Source organism: Aythya ferina (assembly GCF_964211825.1).
Source record: "Aythya ferina genome assembly, chromosome: 1".
NCBI classification, from domain to species: Eukaryota; Metazoa; Chordata; class Aves; order Anseriformes; family Anatidae; genus Aythya; species Aythya ferina.
The window spans coordinates 143343446-143360145 of NC_140296.1; the positions used below are offsets into that span (position 1 = coordinate 143343446).

The 16700-nt window shown below is 44.9% G+C and overlaps 1 protein-coding gene and 1 long non-coding RNA gene across 11 annotated transcripts in view; one reads left to right on the forward strand and one right to left on the reverse strand.

Annotated features, from left to right (window-relative positions):
* Positions 1-2207, reverse strand: part of IQSEC3 (IQ motif and Sec7 domain ArfGEF 3) — a gene marked incomplete at its 5' end in the record, with an annotated part of 99864 nt that extends 97657 nt beyond the window's left edge. For 4 of the 5 annotated variants that reach the window (XM_084525945.1, XM_084525948.1, XM_084525947.1 and 1 more), the window contains one exon: positions 1720-2207. In XM_084525945.1, the coding sequence (XP_084382071.1) occupies positions 1720-2207 (488 nt within the window). The remainder of the gene's footprint in view (positions 1-1719) is intronic. The other variant, XM_084525949.1, reaches the window with a different exon arrangement.
* LOC311439821 lies at positions 2071-15258 on the forward strand. Of its 6 annotated transcripts, none has more exons than XR_014695027.1 (7): positions 2071-2165; positions 3436-3524; positions 4224-4965; positions 5959-6045; positions 9439-9584; positions 12191-12874; positions 15026-15258. It is a non-coding gene; the product is annotated as an uncharacterized lncRNA (long non-coding RNA). The 6 variants fall into 6 exon arrangements; XR_014695028.1 differs by lacking the exon at positions 15026-15258 and adding an exon at positions 8742-8819 and having other exon boundaries at positions 12191-14983; XR_014695030.1 differs by lacking the exon at positions 15026-15258 and adding an exon at positions 13102-14983.
* Positions 15259-16700: the final 1442 nt, after the last annotated feature.

Below are 16700 nucleotides of genomic sequence, written 5' to 3' on the forward strand. Positions count from 1 at the left end.
AGATTGTGGTACGATCTGTCAGCGATCACCTGTGTTCTTAACGCGCTTCTCTTTGTGCCTTTTGATACGAAGAACAGATCCATGATTCTCGTCCCAACCAAACCCCACTAGAAAAAAGCTCAGATAAGGAGGAGGCATTTAGACTTCTGCACCGAAATTGATTCTTCAGTCTGTGTAATGACATATGTTAGAAACTCTGCTTGGAAGAAAGGAAAGCCCTTGCTAATACGACATTTCTAACAGAGCCTTCACTGCAGGGGTTCACTATTTCAAAAACAATGAGGTTGATTATGCATTTTTATATGCATTTCTCACTGTTTTCAACCGAGTGACTTCAACCAAGCCATTCCAGATTTAGAGCAGCATGAGCTCAGGATCTGGCCCCACATCTTTTTAAAACTTCATCCACTGCATGATGAATAAGGGCCAGATCCTGCAAATGCTTACTACCTGTATCAACACCCTGTGTATTTTAATACACACGCTTCCTTTAAGGTGTGATCGCAAAACTGAATCATTACAGTGCAGTATTTTAGGAGTACGGACCCGTCTTTTGGGATTCAAGCATGCCTTGACCGTACGTAGTCCTTTAATAGTATTTCTTTTAATAGTAATTTCTCTACTGATTTTCACAGAATCATGTGGTAGATGCCTTGCTGTTGCGAAGTGGTGTAACTCTACTTACACCGGCTGAAATCCAGCTCCATATCATAGCCACGCTTCTGTGCTCAAAGCCAACACGACAGAGAAGGGGCCCTTTGTTTTAAAAGTGCCAAAAGAGATAAGGAAGACGTCTGGGGCCATCCACTGTCCTGCGTACTTTATTTTGGCATCACTATAAGCAAAACAATAGGGCCCATTCCGGAAAGGAAGAGCAGCTCTAGTTGTACTACTTACATTACCAAATTCCTCTCGTGAGAGAAGCCACACCAGAAGCTGAGCACCTTCCCTTCCCGAGTTCCCTAACCGGCTTCGAGCAGACCACATCCCCCTGCTTTCCAAGCGCCTAAACCAAGGCCAGCACCATGCCCTGTGCAGTTGTCATGACCAGCTGGCGAACTGACGGCATAAACGGGACACAAAACCCAAGCAAATGAGACTCCAGGAGTCGCCTCTTCCACCAGCTCCAGTGCAGGAATGCTCATCCTTGTTTACTACACACGCATGCACGCAGACCGCTATCAGCATTCAGCACTAGCAGTCACGCTTTCTGCGCTGCTAAAAAACACTTGGTCCTTTTCACGAGCTGGGTCGGCATCGGGTACCACTCACAAAAAAAAAAAAAAAAAAAAAAAAAAAAGGCAACCCACAGGCGCGTGCCATACGCATCCTAAATGTCAAACATATGCACGGCAGCTGTACCTCTGCGAACCCCCCGGCACCATGCGCAACCCTCGCAGCGGGGAGAGGAGGAGAACCCCAGCTCCCAGGGAGGAGCGGGGATTTTCCCTGGCGGGTCGGGGGGCTTTTTGGGGGATGCCGGTGACTTAGGGCAAGCAGGAGGAAAGCCTCCCCATCGCCACGCCGGGCTGGCGTTTGCTCCACGACTCGGGTACCGATGCCAGGCGAGGAGGGCGCGATGCTGGGCTCAGGCTGGCCACGGACACTTGCCCCTGGAAGAAAAGCGGTCAGGGGGGAGGCAGCACCCTGAAGAAGGGGCGCACGGAGGAGGGGGAGGAAGGAGCACGGCCCCCCGCCCACCCCTCACCCCTCACTCACTCCGGTCTCCGGCCGAGGATGCCCTTGCCGATGGGCGGCGGGGTCTTGTGGTGGAGCAGGGCGCTGCAGCACCCCTTCTCCCTGCCCTCCTTGTCGGCGGGGGGCTGCTGCCCGCCCGCCCGGCCGCCCCCGGGGCCGCCCCCCGCCGCCTGCTGCTGGGGCTGGGGCTGGGGCTGGGGCGGCTCGGGCTGGCCCGGCGGGGGCGGCGGAGGGGAAGGCGGCGAAGGCGGCGGCGGCGGCGGCCCCGGGGGGTGCTCGGGCGGCGGTCCCGGGGGGACCCCGGCCCCGGCGGTGGTAGGGGGCTCGCTGCGGGGCGGCCGCTGCCCGCGCAGGCTGCGGTTCTCGGTGCTGAGCTCGTCCAGCCGCCGCTCCAGCTCGTCGATGCGCTGCCGCTGGGTGTGGATGAGGCTCTGCTGGTTCTGCACGATGGCGGTCAGCTCCTTCAGGTACAGCACGGCGCGCACCGGGTTCTCCAGCAGGCTCTCCATGCCCGCCCCCCCCACCCCACACACGCACCCCCCCACCCCCCTCTCCCCTCTTCTCCTTCTCCTTCTCCTCTCTCTCCCTGCGCGGACCCCGCGGGCCCCTCTCCGCCCGCCGGCCCGAGCGGCGCCTGGCTGCGGGGAGGGCGGGCGGCGGGCGCGCTCCCGCGGCCGGGCACCCGCCGGAGCGAGCGCGCGCGCGCCTGGGCACGCGCCCGGCCAGCGGCCGCCCGATGGTGCCGCGGGGTGGGGGGGGGGGTGGGGGGAGCGAAGCCGTTCCTATGGGGGGGGGGGCGCCGCCGAGAGCCCGCCCATGGCCCCGCCGCGCAGGCGCCGGGGGATGGAGGGGGGCGGGCGGGAGCTGAGGGGGCGGCTGAGGGAGGGGACCATGAGGGGAGCCCCTGTCCCCGTCCCCGTCCCCGTCCCGGTCTGCCTGCCTCCCTCCCTCAGTGGCGTTCCTGCGTGGTGCCTTTCTGTGTTATGTTTATAAATTCCCATCATGACTTAGTGGTTTCTTTTATTTTTTTTTTTTTTAATTTTTATTGTTTTTTTTTTGTTGTTGGTTGCGCTTAAGCAAAGTGGTGTAATTCGAGGTGGTGGTGGCTGCCCTGCTGGTGGCGGTGCTGTTTGGTGGTGTCATTACGCAGCGGGCAAGGAGCTCCCCAGGAAAATGGGTGTCGGGGGAACCGGTGGCACCCCCATCAGCTTGCCGCTCCCCCGAAGCCTTGGTCCCCCAAAGCCTTGGTCCCCCGAAGCCCTGGTCCCCAAAGCCCTGGTCTTCTTCAGCTCCTTGGGAAGCAAACCGGACAAAGTGTGGGGCTCTGCCTGGGTGTGCAGATTGCATTTCTGAGCAGATGATGCCCATTTCTCGCAAAACGCCTTCCCTTGCCCTTCCTCATGCACGTCTCTGAGTTCACAAACTTACAGACCTGGGTCTGAGGAGACAACCCTTGTGCTTTCTGTCATGCAAAGTAGCCTAGGTAAAGGCAGCACACTTATTTACAGGGACTCTGGTGCAGATCTGTGGAGAGTTTTGGTCACAGAGCAGCAACCTCATCAATCACCATTGGCTCTGAAGGTCCAGGAGGGGCAGCAAGCGGTCACACCTGATTTTAGGCAAGCCCATCCGTAGATCTGACCGAGCATCCAAAAGGTGCAGGTCCACAGAATGAAAAGCAACTGTCCTTAAGCAGATTGTTTTGGGGGTAGAGCTACTTTCATTTTGCCTTTTCAGATCAGCAAAAAACGCACCACAGCATGGAGCTCCTGAAGTGAGGGACCGAGAAATGTGAAGGAGAATCTCAGCCTCAGCTGAGTGGAAAGGTGTATTTCCAGTCCTTTCTGTTCACAGATAGCCTTGGGAATGTAAACTGATGCAAACAGGATCACCAGGATTAGAAACCGTTCGCAGATTCCTTCTAAAAAGGAGCTGCTATTCACAGTTCTCTTGCAAGCACTTAGAGGTGGCTTTGGGGGATCGTGAAGCATTGCCGTATGTCCCCTGTGTCAGGAGAAGACCCTGGAGTGAACTCTAAGAGCACTCAAATCCCACACACTTACGATTTTGATGGAAAAATTTAAGAGAGACCTTTCTCCACCTCACTGCCTGCTGTGCCATTAATGTCTTGTGAGGGGGGGCCGGCTGAAGAGGAACCGGTGTTGTGTAGCAAGGTGAGAGATGGTTGTAGGGGAACGTGAAAAGGCATACGCAGAAACACAGGGGAGATGAAAGCACCTAAGATATTTTGGGGTAAGCGTACAAATGATCATTTTGGAGACTGTGCTGGTATGCTGCCTCCTTTCAAGAGACACTGCTGAGCAGCGTCAGCTCAGTCCTACCTCACAGGAATGGAGTCCAGGGAAACCAGAGGAAATAATGTACTTTTGGCATGGGTACACTCTGGGAAGGAACATGGGATGGCTGTGGGTACATTGGTGTATACACACACACACACACAAAGATAAGAGAGCTTCCTTGTCCTCATTAGGAGAGACTTTAGGCAGGGATTGTTTCTCTTGCAGGATGGAACAGGCTGTTTCAGCACTTAGGGGCTAGCTCTGTGCGCATTTCTATCTTCGTGTTGGACATAAGGTTCCTTTTCTGCCCACCTGGCTAAAAGCAATGACGAAATAAGGGCCATAAACATTGTGCTGGCCTATCCATATACAGTACGACAGGCTGCAGTACGTATTCATAAGGTAATAGTAACTAACGAGAAAATGTGTCCTGGTGTGGAAGACCAGGGATGAGGCCATACAGCTTGGAAGTCCTGTGTCATGGTGCTTGAATGCTCATCAGGCAACGTGAATTTTACTGTGTGGAATGGACTTGACATATTTATTCGCTTTTTTTTGCAGCCTTTATTTGCTTGACCAGCCTCATTAGCCCAGTTTCTACTCTTAATTTTTTGTCATAAATAAAACAGACAAGGACCCACAGCCATAGATTGGTAAGTTTAAAATGAATGAGCTAGGAGAATCAGAAAGAAACCAGTTTTCTGTGTGGGTCTAGGAACTGGCAGACAAAAATGGTAAGACCAGCCCTGACCTTCCAGGTTTCTACAGAGAGCGTGTGCCAAAGGGAAATGCAGCACAATGCTTTTGTGCCTAACATGAAAGACTATGCAGGGATCTACTTACAAAATTTCAAGAGGTAATAGGGTTGCATAATCCTTCATAATAAGAAAATTCAATGAAGAGAGGGTATTCATTCAAGAGGAATCTGCAAGGATATCAGAAGAAATTGAATGTCTTCTTTTGCTCGGTAAGCAAGAATCCCGCATAGCTAGGAAACGCCTCCTCTTTTATCCAGCCATCATTGTGTCCCTTTGATTACGCTGCCACAGTACCTCGTATATATCATTTGCAAAGCTCTGCACATTAGTGAAGTAAACCTTACTGTTCCGTTGAAGGTGAATGCTAGGATGGCAGCCACCAGAAACAGGGAAATGGTGTCACAGAGTGATTAAATGACTTGTGCAAGGCCACGCAGGAAGCGGGGCAGGGGACAGGGAGGGGGGGGTGATCTCTGATTTTGAGCATCCTTGGCATTTAGCCCAATCTTCAGGTCATTAAATGCTGCTGCTCCTCTGTTTAGGAGAGATGATATCAAGAGGAAAACAATGGTGAAGATGATGAAAGTATGAATTCTGTTAAAATTATTTTCGCTGTAGATAATTTGTTGGTATTGTGTTTTTCAAAGTCCTGATTCTTTTCAGTCCATTCCAGAAAAAAAATAATAATGAATAATAATGGATTAATTATGTTATTATGGAATAAAGTGCTTCCCTTATCCACTTAGCAAGGTGCTCGGGCATTGCACAGAGAATTACAATTAAAGTGCAGCAATAGTAATTAAAATAAGCATGCATTATATAAACAAAGCAAAATGCAAATGAGTCAAGCCCTTGGATTTCATGGAAAGGTCTAATATTACAGGATTGAATTTTATATTTATTTAGATATTTACTTCAGTCAGAGTAGAGTGAAGCAATAAATTAGTATATTAATAGGCATACATGACACAGAAGGTAGTAACATCTTCAGGTGTTTCATCTGCAGAAAAAAAATACTGCAGAGTGTTCTTGTAACTTTTTTCTGAGAGGTTCTAATCCCTCTTCAATTTGCAACAGCTCACCGAAACTTGATGCAAGCAAATTGCTCCAGCCTTCTGGCCGGTAGGGACTTCACGTGTTTTTCCATTTGAGATTCTGTTCAAGGCATTTCCTTTCTCACAATTACATCTTCTTCTGGACAGGAGCTTCTCACAAGAAACCCAGGCAGTTCTCTCCATTTCTCGCATTGATCTCGTTCCCCAGCACGTACCTGGTCCAGGGCTTGCAAGGTAATGACTTTCTACCGGTATTCAGTATCCAAAGTATTATCAGTCAGAGAAGCAGGGAACACAGCTTAGGTTCCCAGCTATGATTTTGTGGTCTTATTATCATAAGTTTATGATAGTTTTGTGGGTTGTTTTTTTTTTTTTTTTTTCATTGGTTGGTTGATTTTCATACATACTTTTATAAGGCATTTATTACTATTGTCTCCGTTTTAGGAGGAGAATTTTGTACAAGGATACCTGAATACAACATAGATTGTTGGTGTTCAAGGTCAAGTCCTTGGAGCTCAAGGAATGGCAGATTTAATGTTGGCCAACCCACCTTAGTTAACCTAACATGTTCTCCCCTTCTTTCTGTTGACCTTAACCTGTGGCAGAATTTTGAGTGAAAGCACTACACCCAGTGGTGTTTCCCACTGTGTCCATCCTCATCCAGTTCTTAAGAAGGATAAGAAGAACATACAGAAGCATAACATACTCTTAAAAAAAATGAATTAAAGAGGGAAGGGAAGGGAAGGGAAGGGAAGGGAAGGGAAGGGAAGGGAAGGGAAGGGAAGGGAAGGGAAGGGAAGGGAAGGGAAGGGAAGGGAAGGGAAGGGAAGGGAAGGGAAGGGAAGGGAAGGGAAGGGAAGGGAAGGGAAGGGAAGGGAAGGGAAGGGAAGGGAAGGGAAGGGAAGGGAAGGGAAGGGAAGGGAAGGGGAATGATCACAGTCTTATGTTGACACCTGTCCATTCTACTTTCTGGGGGGAAGATGGGTCTTTTCCACCCCCAGCTGGAAGTTAGCAGCTGCTTAAGTAGAAATTCTCAAAACTACTTGCAAACAGCCTACAGACCAAAAATTTTCTGAAGGAATTAGATGAATAATTTCAAAATAGAGGATAGAATCAAGACAATCACAATGTACTCATGCATAATTCATGGATGGGAAAAAAAAATCTGCATCTCCTAAATGCTTCTTTCACTCAGGCTTCTTTCACTTAAGGCCTCATCCAAAACTATTCAGATCAATGAGAGATGTTTCACCATCCTGAGACTAAGCCAAGTCAGTCTCTACTTACACCTGTTAAATAGATGGATAAACTGAAGCAAAGACCAAGTCAAATGTGTTGCCCACAATCACATAGGACACTGCTGTGGGGCTGTAAGCAGAAAGCACAGAGTCGAGAGCAGTGCTCCCTCTACTTCAGATGAGGATTGCCTGAAGGCAGGAGGAGCCCTCTGGCAGCCTGGGTTTGCTTCTGCACCTAAAGGCCAGGCGGTATAGTCGGCACTCTTACCCACGCTCTGTAGCCTGAAATCTGTACCAAATGAACCACCTCTCTCATGTTATGGCTGTCAAATTGTTAATTCACACAGGTATCAAAAAATCAGAAGCAAAGGGAAAATATCTTGTTCTATAAATCAAACATAAAGAGCCGAGATGTGATAAGTTCAGTTTCTTTCATTGCTTCTTTTTTTTTTTTTTTTTCTCTTCTGTGGAGTACAGCTAAGCCGACATATAAATATTTTAAAACAGCTGCTCATCAAGAAAAAGGTACAAATTCGGTATTGTAGCCTTAGCTGAGATGTGTAGTTTTGACACATTTTAAAATCTTGAGTGTATCTGAAATGTGCTATTGCAACCTTGCATTATTTACTGCAACTTAAAAGGAATCAAAGTCCCTCTTAGGAATGCATTTGCCTTTTCAATGTTGCTGAATGTTACATTATCTCCTGTCTTTTTCATGCAGTGAAGCTTTGCCCACTTAATTGATTAATTTTAGAGAGCAAAAGCTATGCAGAGACATTTATTCAGTGTCAGTCAGGTTTTTGTTTGAACTGACAGTTTTTGAGTCTTTTGTAAATACTGCAGTAAAGTGAAAAAGGTGGAATATGAGCATGATTCTCCAAATCCTATCTGACCAGTCCCACTGAATTAAACAGGGATTTTCAGATGAGACAAGTTTGTGTGATCTGACCTTGCATAATATACACGGGGGGGGGGGGGGGGAATAAAAAAGAATGGAAAAATGTTAAGTCGAAACTCATAGTCCAAGTAGAAAATTTTTCTGCAGTAGCAGAGATCAAATATAGTCAAGAAAATAAAAATTAAAAAATCCGTGAACAGAATAAATTTCAGTTAAGGCTACAATATAGCATTTTTCTGATGAGCAGCTGTTTAATATATTTATATGTCAGCTTAGCTGTACTCCACTGAAGAGAAAAAAAAAATGTAATGAAAGAAACCGAAGTATTCATCCTTACCACATCTCAGCATTTTATGTTCGGTTTCTAGAACAAGATATTTTCCCTTTGCTTCTGATTCTGTGATACCCGTGTGAATTAACAATTTGACAGCCATAACATGAGAGAGAAAGTTCACCTTGTTGCAGATTTCAGGTTACAGAGTGTGGGTAAGAGTGCCGACTATACCGCCTGGCCTTTAGGCGCAGAAGCAAACCCAGGCTGCCAGAGGGCTCCTCCTGCCTTCAGGCAATCCTCGTCTGAAGTAGAGGGAGCACTGCTCTGCTCTCGACTCTGTGCTTTCTGCTTGCAGCCCCACAGCGGCGTCCTCTTTCACCTTGAAAGAGTGGCTTGTTTGGTCTGTGCTCCTGTTACGTAACAGGGGTAAGCAGATGCTGACTTTTCAGGGAAATTAAGGCCAGGACAAATCAATAAAGCATCTGGCCTGACGCGCTACATACCATGTAATCCCATGCAGCCATTGAAACTGGAACTTGAGTGTATGAACAATCTATCTCCAGAAATGCCCCTGGTGCAACTATGAAGGTAGTAAAAGGTAAAGAACCTGTCTCATTCCTTGATATTGTGTCCCAGTAGTTAATCCGTGTCAGTATTGACAAGTTGGAATGTTTTTCTCATTTGAATCTATGCTTTTTACTTTCCTGCCATGAGTATTTACACAATTCTCCTCTAGGATAAAAAGCTCTCTAGTCCTAAAGCTTTTCTCTCCTTGAAGGTGACTGATCAGATCACCTGATATCTACCTGATGTATAATGAATAATATCATTATTTTTAGCAAGATAAACAGACTGAACTCTTTAAATGATACCATTTTTTAAAAAGTTAAGTCATTCTTTTGGATTTTGAGGTAATTCTTCATATTTGCTGATGAACAGTGTGGTCCACCTAGAGGCAGGCCAAATGTTTGCTGAAGAGGTCTCTGTGTTCCTGACTTGCTGCTCATTATTTATGGGGTCAGGCTTCTGCTCAGGTTAACCTTGGCCTTCAAATTTGCTTATCAATAGGATCGCTTGCGCTCAGACATGCTGACTTCTGATAAATATTTCTATGGTGTATTTTAGTGTCTAAAAGATTTTTAAGGAGCAAATGAAGAGCCAAAAGGGAGAACCTGTGACTCAAAACTGAAAGAACTTGTTTCTGACTCTTCTTTTAGGAACGTGATGGAATTGCTTCAGACAGCTGCCACCATCCACACTCCTGCAACTGACTCCATACAGCCCAGCCTCTGACGGCACAGCCTCTGGCAAAGGACACAAGGGACCACTCTGCTTTGGAGGGCCCAGCTGCAGAAGGCAGGAGGTGGGTCCGATAATGGTAGAACACAGCTCTAGCTTTTGTGTAATGTGCATTAGCTTAACACAAGGAAGGTGTGGTGATTACACACGGGCTCTGGGTGCATGCTACTTGGTCTTGTGAATGTCTTCACAAGTGGTGGGATTCTGGCAGTGGTTGAAGTGAATCTAGTAACAAAGCAACTGCTATACTGCTATAACCTTACAATATTTTAATTTGGCCAGAGATAAATTCCCTGCTGATTTGCTGGTTACTATATTTGCCTGTTTCCCCACGTAAAAGCATCCTATCAGACCTTTTCAGAGAGTGGGCGTAAGTATTTTCTCAAACAACACTACACTCATTTTTAAAGGATGGAAGAAAATAAAAAAAAAAAAAAAGAAAAAGGAAAAACAAAAGCTCACAGCAGCTCTGCTCCTTATTTCTGTCCCATGCAGAGATGACAGTTGAGTTACTTCTTTGCCCTGCAGCACTCTCTGCAGCACTAATCTTGGGAAGGTGCAGAAAGAAATGGCAAAGGAAGAGGAGTTCTCATCAAAGGACAAGGGAATGAAAACTGATGGGGATTGGGAAACATGATACATAGGGAAACATGCAGAATTGATAGGGTGAGGGATGAATAGCCTGTTAGTCATCGGGGTGAGCAGAACTAGGCAGGGGGCAGGCTGATGTTTGGTCTGCAGGGCAAAACTGCTGTAGAAGCTGTGAAAGAGAAGTGAATGTTCAGAAGCAGGCAGGGAGGGGTGAGGACAGGAGGTTTCTGAAGTGTTTCTCGGTAAACTGGAGAGATTGGCTGAATGTTTGTCATAAAGACATGCAGAGTGTGGTTGAAAGGATGACTCAAAAGAGTTAATAGTTAGGTTGAAATCCACTGTGTAAGACCTTAAGAACATATAAATTATCAGCCAAAAGCAGATACCTAGGAAAGAGAACTACAGTGGGAGCAGCACAAAGTGATACTTTCCCCAGATATGCCTCCAAACAGAATTCCTGAGCGGGAGGTGATACCCGTGCACTAAAAAGCCCCTCAGTACATTTCTACCAGCTTGAGTGGTCTCCCCTTGAGCCTGTCTGAATTTTTAGCACCTACATCACCCTGTAGCAGGGAGTCTCAGAGTTTTGTTCCAGTTGTACTTACCTGGCACGCTTTCCATACAGAACTGAGGAATGATGGCAGCATCACATACCTGAATGAGGGATCGAGGCCACCTGTGCAAACGGGACCCTCCCTCCACAGATCTCACAGCACAGGAGCCTGTAGGTACCTGGCCCTGGGTCAAAAGACAAAACTAGTCCTTCCATTGACTCTGTCTTAGTTTCAGGTCTGTATCCCAAAGTAGCCAGTGTCATTTGCTGATGTCTTAAGTTATGTTTTGTTTAAAAGCTTCCCATCTGCCTAGGTTTGTACTCTGTTTCATACACATTTAAATTACTGCTGGATGGATGTGATACAGCGATGATTTTGGAAACATTCTCATTGTTTTTTAATTTCCTATGTGCTGTGTTTTTGTGTTTTTTTTACAGAGATCAGCACAAAAAGGCAAAACACAACCAACTGTGACAGAATATATAAAACAGCATGAGCTGCCTACAGATAAATGAAAACAGTCCAAAATAATAGAGACCGATGTGAATCATGACCAATAAGCCTATTTGTAATAATAAACATGTCATCTATGTCAGATAAACACATCACAAATATTTATTAAGATAACAAACTGATTATTAATAGACAGACATCCCAAATTCAGATCGTGTCTCTCAGTCCTAGTACATATGAATTAGCAGCCGAATCTCCCCAAATAAATCCAGCTCTCTCATGCAGGTCATCATACCTAACAGGTTTTTAAGAGAGAGAGAGAGAGAGTAGGAAGAAGGAGAGAACAGATGAACATATTTTCCTTTTCTACCAGTATGACAGTTTAGAGGGATCAGGCTGCATTAGTGCTACTAAAGATGATAGAAATATGATGATCATAAGAAAAAAATGGAGGCAGGGCTGAGGGAGAGGCTTCCCCTGGTATCTGAAACTCTGACCCCAATCCTATAAGCTGCTCCAGGCAAGCAGGCACATGAGACATCATTTTGAAGTCAGTGGGTTCAGGCCATGCACAAAAGTCTGTCTAACTGGAGCAGCTGCCTGCAGTTGTGTACTTTTATCAGTCTTTCAGATACAGATACACTCTGTTGATACTCCATGAGCTTTGCTCTCTTGAAAAAAAAAAGGGGGGGGACATAGTATTCTTTCACCCTGGTGGTTGCAGAATGAAGCCAGTGAGGTTAAAAAGTGACATCGAGTCCGTTTTCAGGAGGAGCTAAATAAAAAGTTGTTTCTCATTGCAAACCTGGAACTAACGCATCAGGCAGGTGATGGATATACAGTCCCAAGCTTCTGGAAATGGAGAGGCTGGGCTGTAGCAGCAGCAGGAATTCTTCCGTAATGTACACCCTGTGTTTCACAGCATAGATTTCAGGACATAAGCGGTATTATACCAAGCTGAATAGAACAGGGGTAGAAAACAAACAAACAAAACAAAACCAAAAAACTGCATGTGACTGAAACAATGTGGTTTGGGGCATTAATTTGTTGTATTTCCATCCCTTCCATGCAGGCAATGCTGCATGCTTAAGGCCAAGCAACCTGGTTGTATTCAGAGAAACCGTAACACTCTCAGCGTGACAGTCTGCCTGTCCTGGCTGGGGCTCCAAAGAGGAGTAGGAGCAAAAACTACCTCATCATTGCTCCTGCAGGCTCAGCTAAACCCAAGGAGTTACTGTGATGGGAGCCCACGTGGAGATGAGATTCTAGCAACTGCTGGCATTTTTACCGCCGTGCTAATTAACCCTCTTCATCCTTGCTGGCACTTCCAGTGGCGTTACTGCTGCTTCAGCCGAACTGGTAGCTAGCTCTGACTGGGACGTGTCCCTGCTTGAACAGCGATGCTGCAGCCATCAGACCGTTCATTCAGCAGGCTCCTGGAAAGTGCAAATGCTCTTTTATGGGAAATGCAGAGCGAAAGGCAACGGTTCGCTACATGACAGTAAAGCCAGAGAGTGAAGCTCTCATTGACTTTAGTGGGAGCCAAGCTCTCGCCCTGAGTGATGTCTGCGTTGCTTTTCTAGTGGTTCTGAAGTAGCAGTGAGTCAATGTGGAACAACGTGCCACAGTTTGCATGGCTATCGGGGATAATGTCCTAAATAAAATCAGGAGCCGTCAGCTGTAAATACTACTCAGCACAATAAAGAGAAGGGGCTGCCCCTCATCCCTGCTGGAGCCAATGCTCCATAACTGCCAGGTCAGTCTGAATTTTAAGGGATATTCTTGTAGCTGTTTTATATTCTTATTTGTTTTCTGGTAAGTCCTTCTCACTCATTTCAAGCTACCCAAACAAATTCCTCCTCTTCCTTTGTGATCATCCATTCTCATCCTTTCAGATATTCTTTCCTACTCGCAGCTGTTTTGTTTTGTTTGTTTGTTTGTTTGTTTTGAAGGTCCTGAGTCCTTTGCTTCTTTTCCTCACAGGCCAGCTTCTTGCTCCTAATGCTGTTTGACTTGACCTGTCCCGGCCCTCTCTGTGCTTAGCCTACTTCCCTGCCTGCTGGAAAGGTCACGGCTGGAAGGCCCCCTCCCCGTACACCACCACATCCATCACCGCCTGCTTTTAAAGGCAGGACTGCCCCAAGGCAGTCAGACCTGTGCGGTCTCGGCAGTCAGAGCAGGATGCAGCTTGTCACTGCAATTCCAGCACAGCATCCCTGCCTGGCAGCAAAATGCTCTGACAAAAACGGATAGAGAGGGCTGCCTGAACAACCTGATTGGATTTTGGGGCTCAGCCTTGATTCTTGGCATCCAGCGGGACATATTCATGATCAGTATGGATTTGAGATCATGTCTTTGGTTTTGATTGAAACTCAGCCTAAACTGAGAGATTCGGAGCTTGGCTGGCATCCTATCTTCCTTCCTGCTGAAAATTCTTTGTTCCTGGCTCATTTTAGTGGATGTGCTCACCCACTACAGAAGGTCACGGTGAAACTGATGTAGTTAATTGTTTGTCATAAATTGTTAATTTGCCAAAATAAGCACTCAGTCAATGCAAAATTATTTGTGAATTTTAAATGCTCTCACTGAACATTATGGACATTTAAAACAATGAGGACAAGATAGGAATGCCAAAATACTTTTTTTTTTTTTTTTTCCCCAACAAATTGTTTGGATATCCCAGTTTCACAGATGAAGTCCTAAGGCTGGTAGGAAGAGAGGGGAGAGTCCTGTGCCATCACCCAGGTACAGCCCTTCTGTTTCAGCAGTTCCTGATCAGGATGCTGAGATGGACCACAACAGAACCGTGTCACATACCACAGAGGTGGCACGGATGTAGTGTAGTCCACAATGTAGGACGCAAATGTAGTCCATTTCTCAGGGAAGAAGCATTAGCACTGGAGCACAATCCCTTTTCCCCCTTTCTCGGGCTCCAGTCTGTATGAAACTCTCCAGACTTGTGAGTTTTGAGGGTGTGTTTTTTGCTAAGCCTTCTGTCTTCTCCCAAGAGCAGGGAATAAATAAATACAAGGGGTAGTTATTTATTGATGCTTAACCTTAAAAGAAGAATGAGCTACACAGTTTAGCTAGCACATAAAAGCACTGTTAGAAATATTTATTAAATAAATGCACTGATTCTTTTATGGAACAATGACAAGATTCTCACTGTTAAAATGAATGTCGTGTAGCATACAATATTATTTTGGCTTGTTGACATATCCCTAAAAGGGAGGAGTGAGGGAGAATTAAAGGCTGAGGTGAAAGCATATCCTACTGCTTTGTGAATAAGCAGGAAGGTTATACCTGTAGCTCTTCAAAACAGAGCTAAGAAGGACCTGATGTTATAATGCAGATTCAAAATAAATTCATTATTTCTAGAGAAGAATGTTGTGAGATTAACATGGCACCTTGGCATACAGTTATTGCAGTGCTGTTAATACAGGACCACCAGGAAATTTGGCCTGCAGCATAAAGGAATTGTAATAGCCTAATATGGTAGGCTTTGAAATGAAATAACTTCATGTGAATACTTAAGAGCAATGGAAAGGATCTGAAAGGTTGAAATGCAAGAGTAATAACACCACTGGAAATGTTTAATATGTATTTCACTTCTCATTCAGAATTAATGTATTTCACATAAGAATTTCAAGTTTTCACTAGGTCTCCAGTTGGGTAGAAATTGGAAAATCTTCTCTGAAGAAGGTGATGCCTAAGTTCTCCTGTGATTATAGTCCTTTGCTTTGATTACACGTATCTGCAAAACAGTGGGAGAATTATAGTTGGTCCCAAACAAACAGACAACTAACAATTTACCCTAAAGCTGTGTTTGTTTGTTTTTGATTTACCAAATGCACTGATAAGTTTGTTTGGGGGTTGACTTGGGGTAAAACCAGACTTTAATTTTTAGGTGCAACAACTGCATCAAATAAACAACTATTCACCCAAACCAGCCATTTGAACACCCACTTAAATTCTTAACTAGGAGCTTGCCACTGAGAGCAAAGAGTTTGGATGAACTTCTCACAGAGGTGAGTCTTATTCCCACAGATTATTGATTTCTTTTATTTAGTTTTTATATTTGAAAAGATGAAAAATTGTTTCCAGCTTGAAACTAACTCTGCAGGAACAAGCTTTTATTAAAGGAATTTTTTTAGTGCTTTTTTTTTTTTTGCCACATATTACTTCATTTTCTGAAATATGCTTCTGGGAGGCAATGTCAAAAGTACAATTAAATGATGCAGGACTGAGCTCTAAATGGTGGTGACAATAATTAAAATGAATTATTTCATCAAAGCTTACTTTTTTTTTGCTTTTTCTCCCTCCCTTTCTCCCCCTATTCTGTTTGGAACAAAAACAGACTGTCCTATAATGTCCTGCTGTCACTATTTCAACAAACATTTGTCAGTAGACTCTTAATATATACTAATATTTTGAGTAGGCTTTTAATGTAACATCTTTCTCTATCCAGTTATATTTAACTATAATCTTTAATGTAGGGTCTTGCATCTCTTTTCATGCTTCTCGTTTTTATTAACTTTCCAGATATATTCAGAAATCCCCTAATTTGCATCCAACAATGACTTATGTCTTGAAGCATTAAAATGTACATTTAAAAACATTGGAGCTAATGCAGGAAGCTGATAAAATGCTATTAAAAGTTCCTGGTTTAAATATACGTGATTTGAAAAATATGAATTTTTAAGAGAGCTATTTAAAAAGAGGAAGAAATGTTCTTGAAAATTCCATTCCTTTTTTTTTTTTTTTCCTTTAGGAATTGAAAGTCCAGCAGATTAAAAAAAAAAAAAAAAAAAAAAAAAAAAAAAAAAGAAAAAGAGAGAGAGAGAGAGAGAAAGAAAGAAAAGAAAGGAAAAAAGAGTCAGGTACAAAGCTGTGTGGGAAGAGTGCAGTGAATTTTCATCAGAATGCTGATGTTTATTTGAGTCTTTCAGAATAGCCAAAAAAAAAAGTTTTTTGGAGTAAGGTCTAATGTTTAGCACCCACATAGCTCTAAAGGACCTTGGTAGAGATGGTCAGAATCCAGAGAACAATGTTAATGATGGCTTGCTAACACGGTGAATCAGTAGATGTAGCTGGCTCCTTAGTTCTTGGGTTAACCTCTTCTTCAAGTGGCAGAAGGGGATTAGTCAGGTCATGGCAAGTCCTAACTCTGTTATAGCAATGTAAGAGCGGCCCAGCAGTGGGCTTGGGAGCCTGAGCCAATGTTCAGTAAGGTTGGATTGGAAAGAGTTTGTATGGGGGATAAGGTGGAGAAGGGTTGGTGCTTCAGAGCATGTGTAGCTGCTGTCAGTCTCGTGTGTGTTGACTTCAAAAACCAAGTCCTTTGGCCCCTTTGTGCCTTCTAGGGGCATGGTTATGGGGATGCCTTAGAATACTTGTTGCTTTTCTCTTATGGATGACTGTTCTTAGTATTTCTTGCCTTTTTTTTTTTTTTTTTTTAAGGCCTGGTATGGGATGTTTGATCTCTTGCCAGGTGGCCTAGCGGGAATACTCTGTTCAGTTACGCAAGAAGCATGGATTTGATCCCTAACTCCTGTTACCACGCTCTTAGGAATACATGGTTA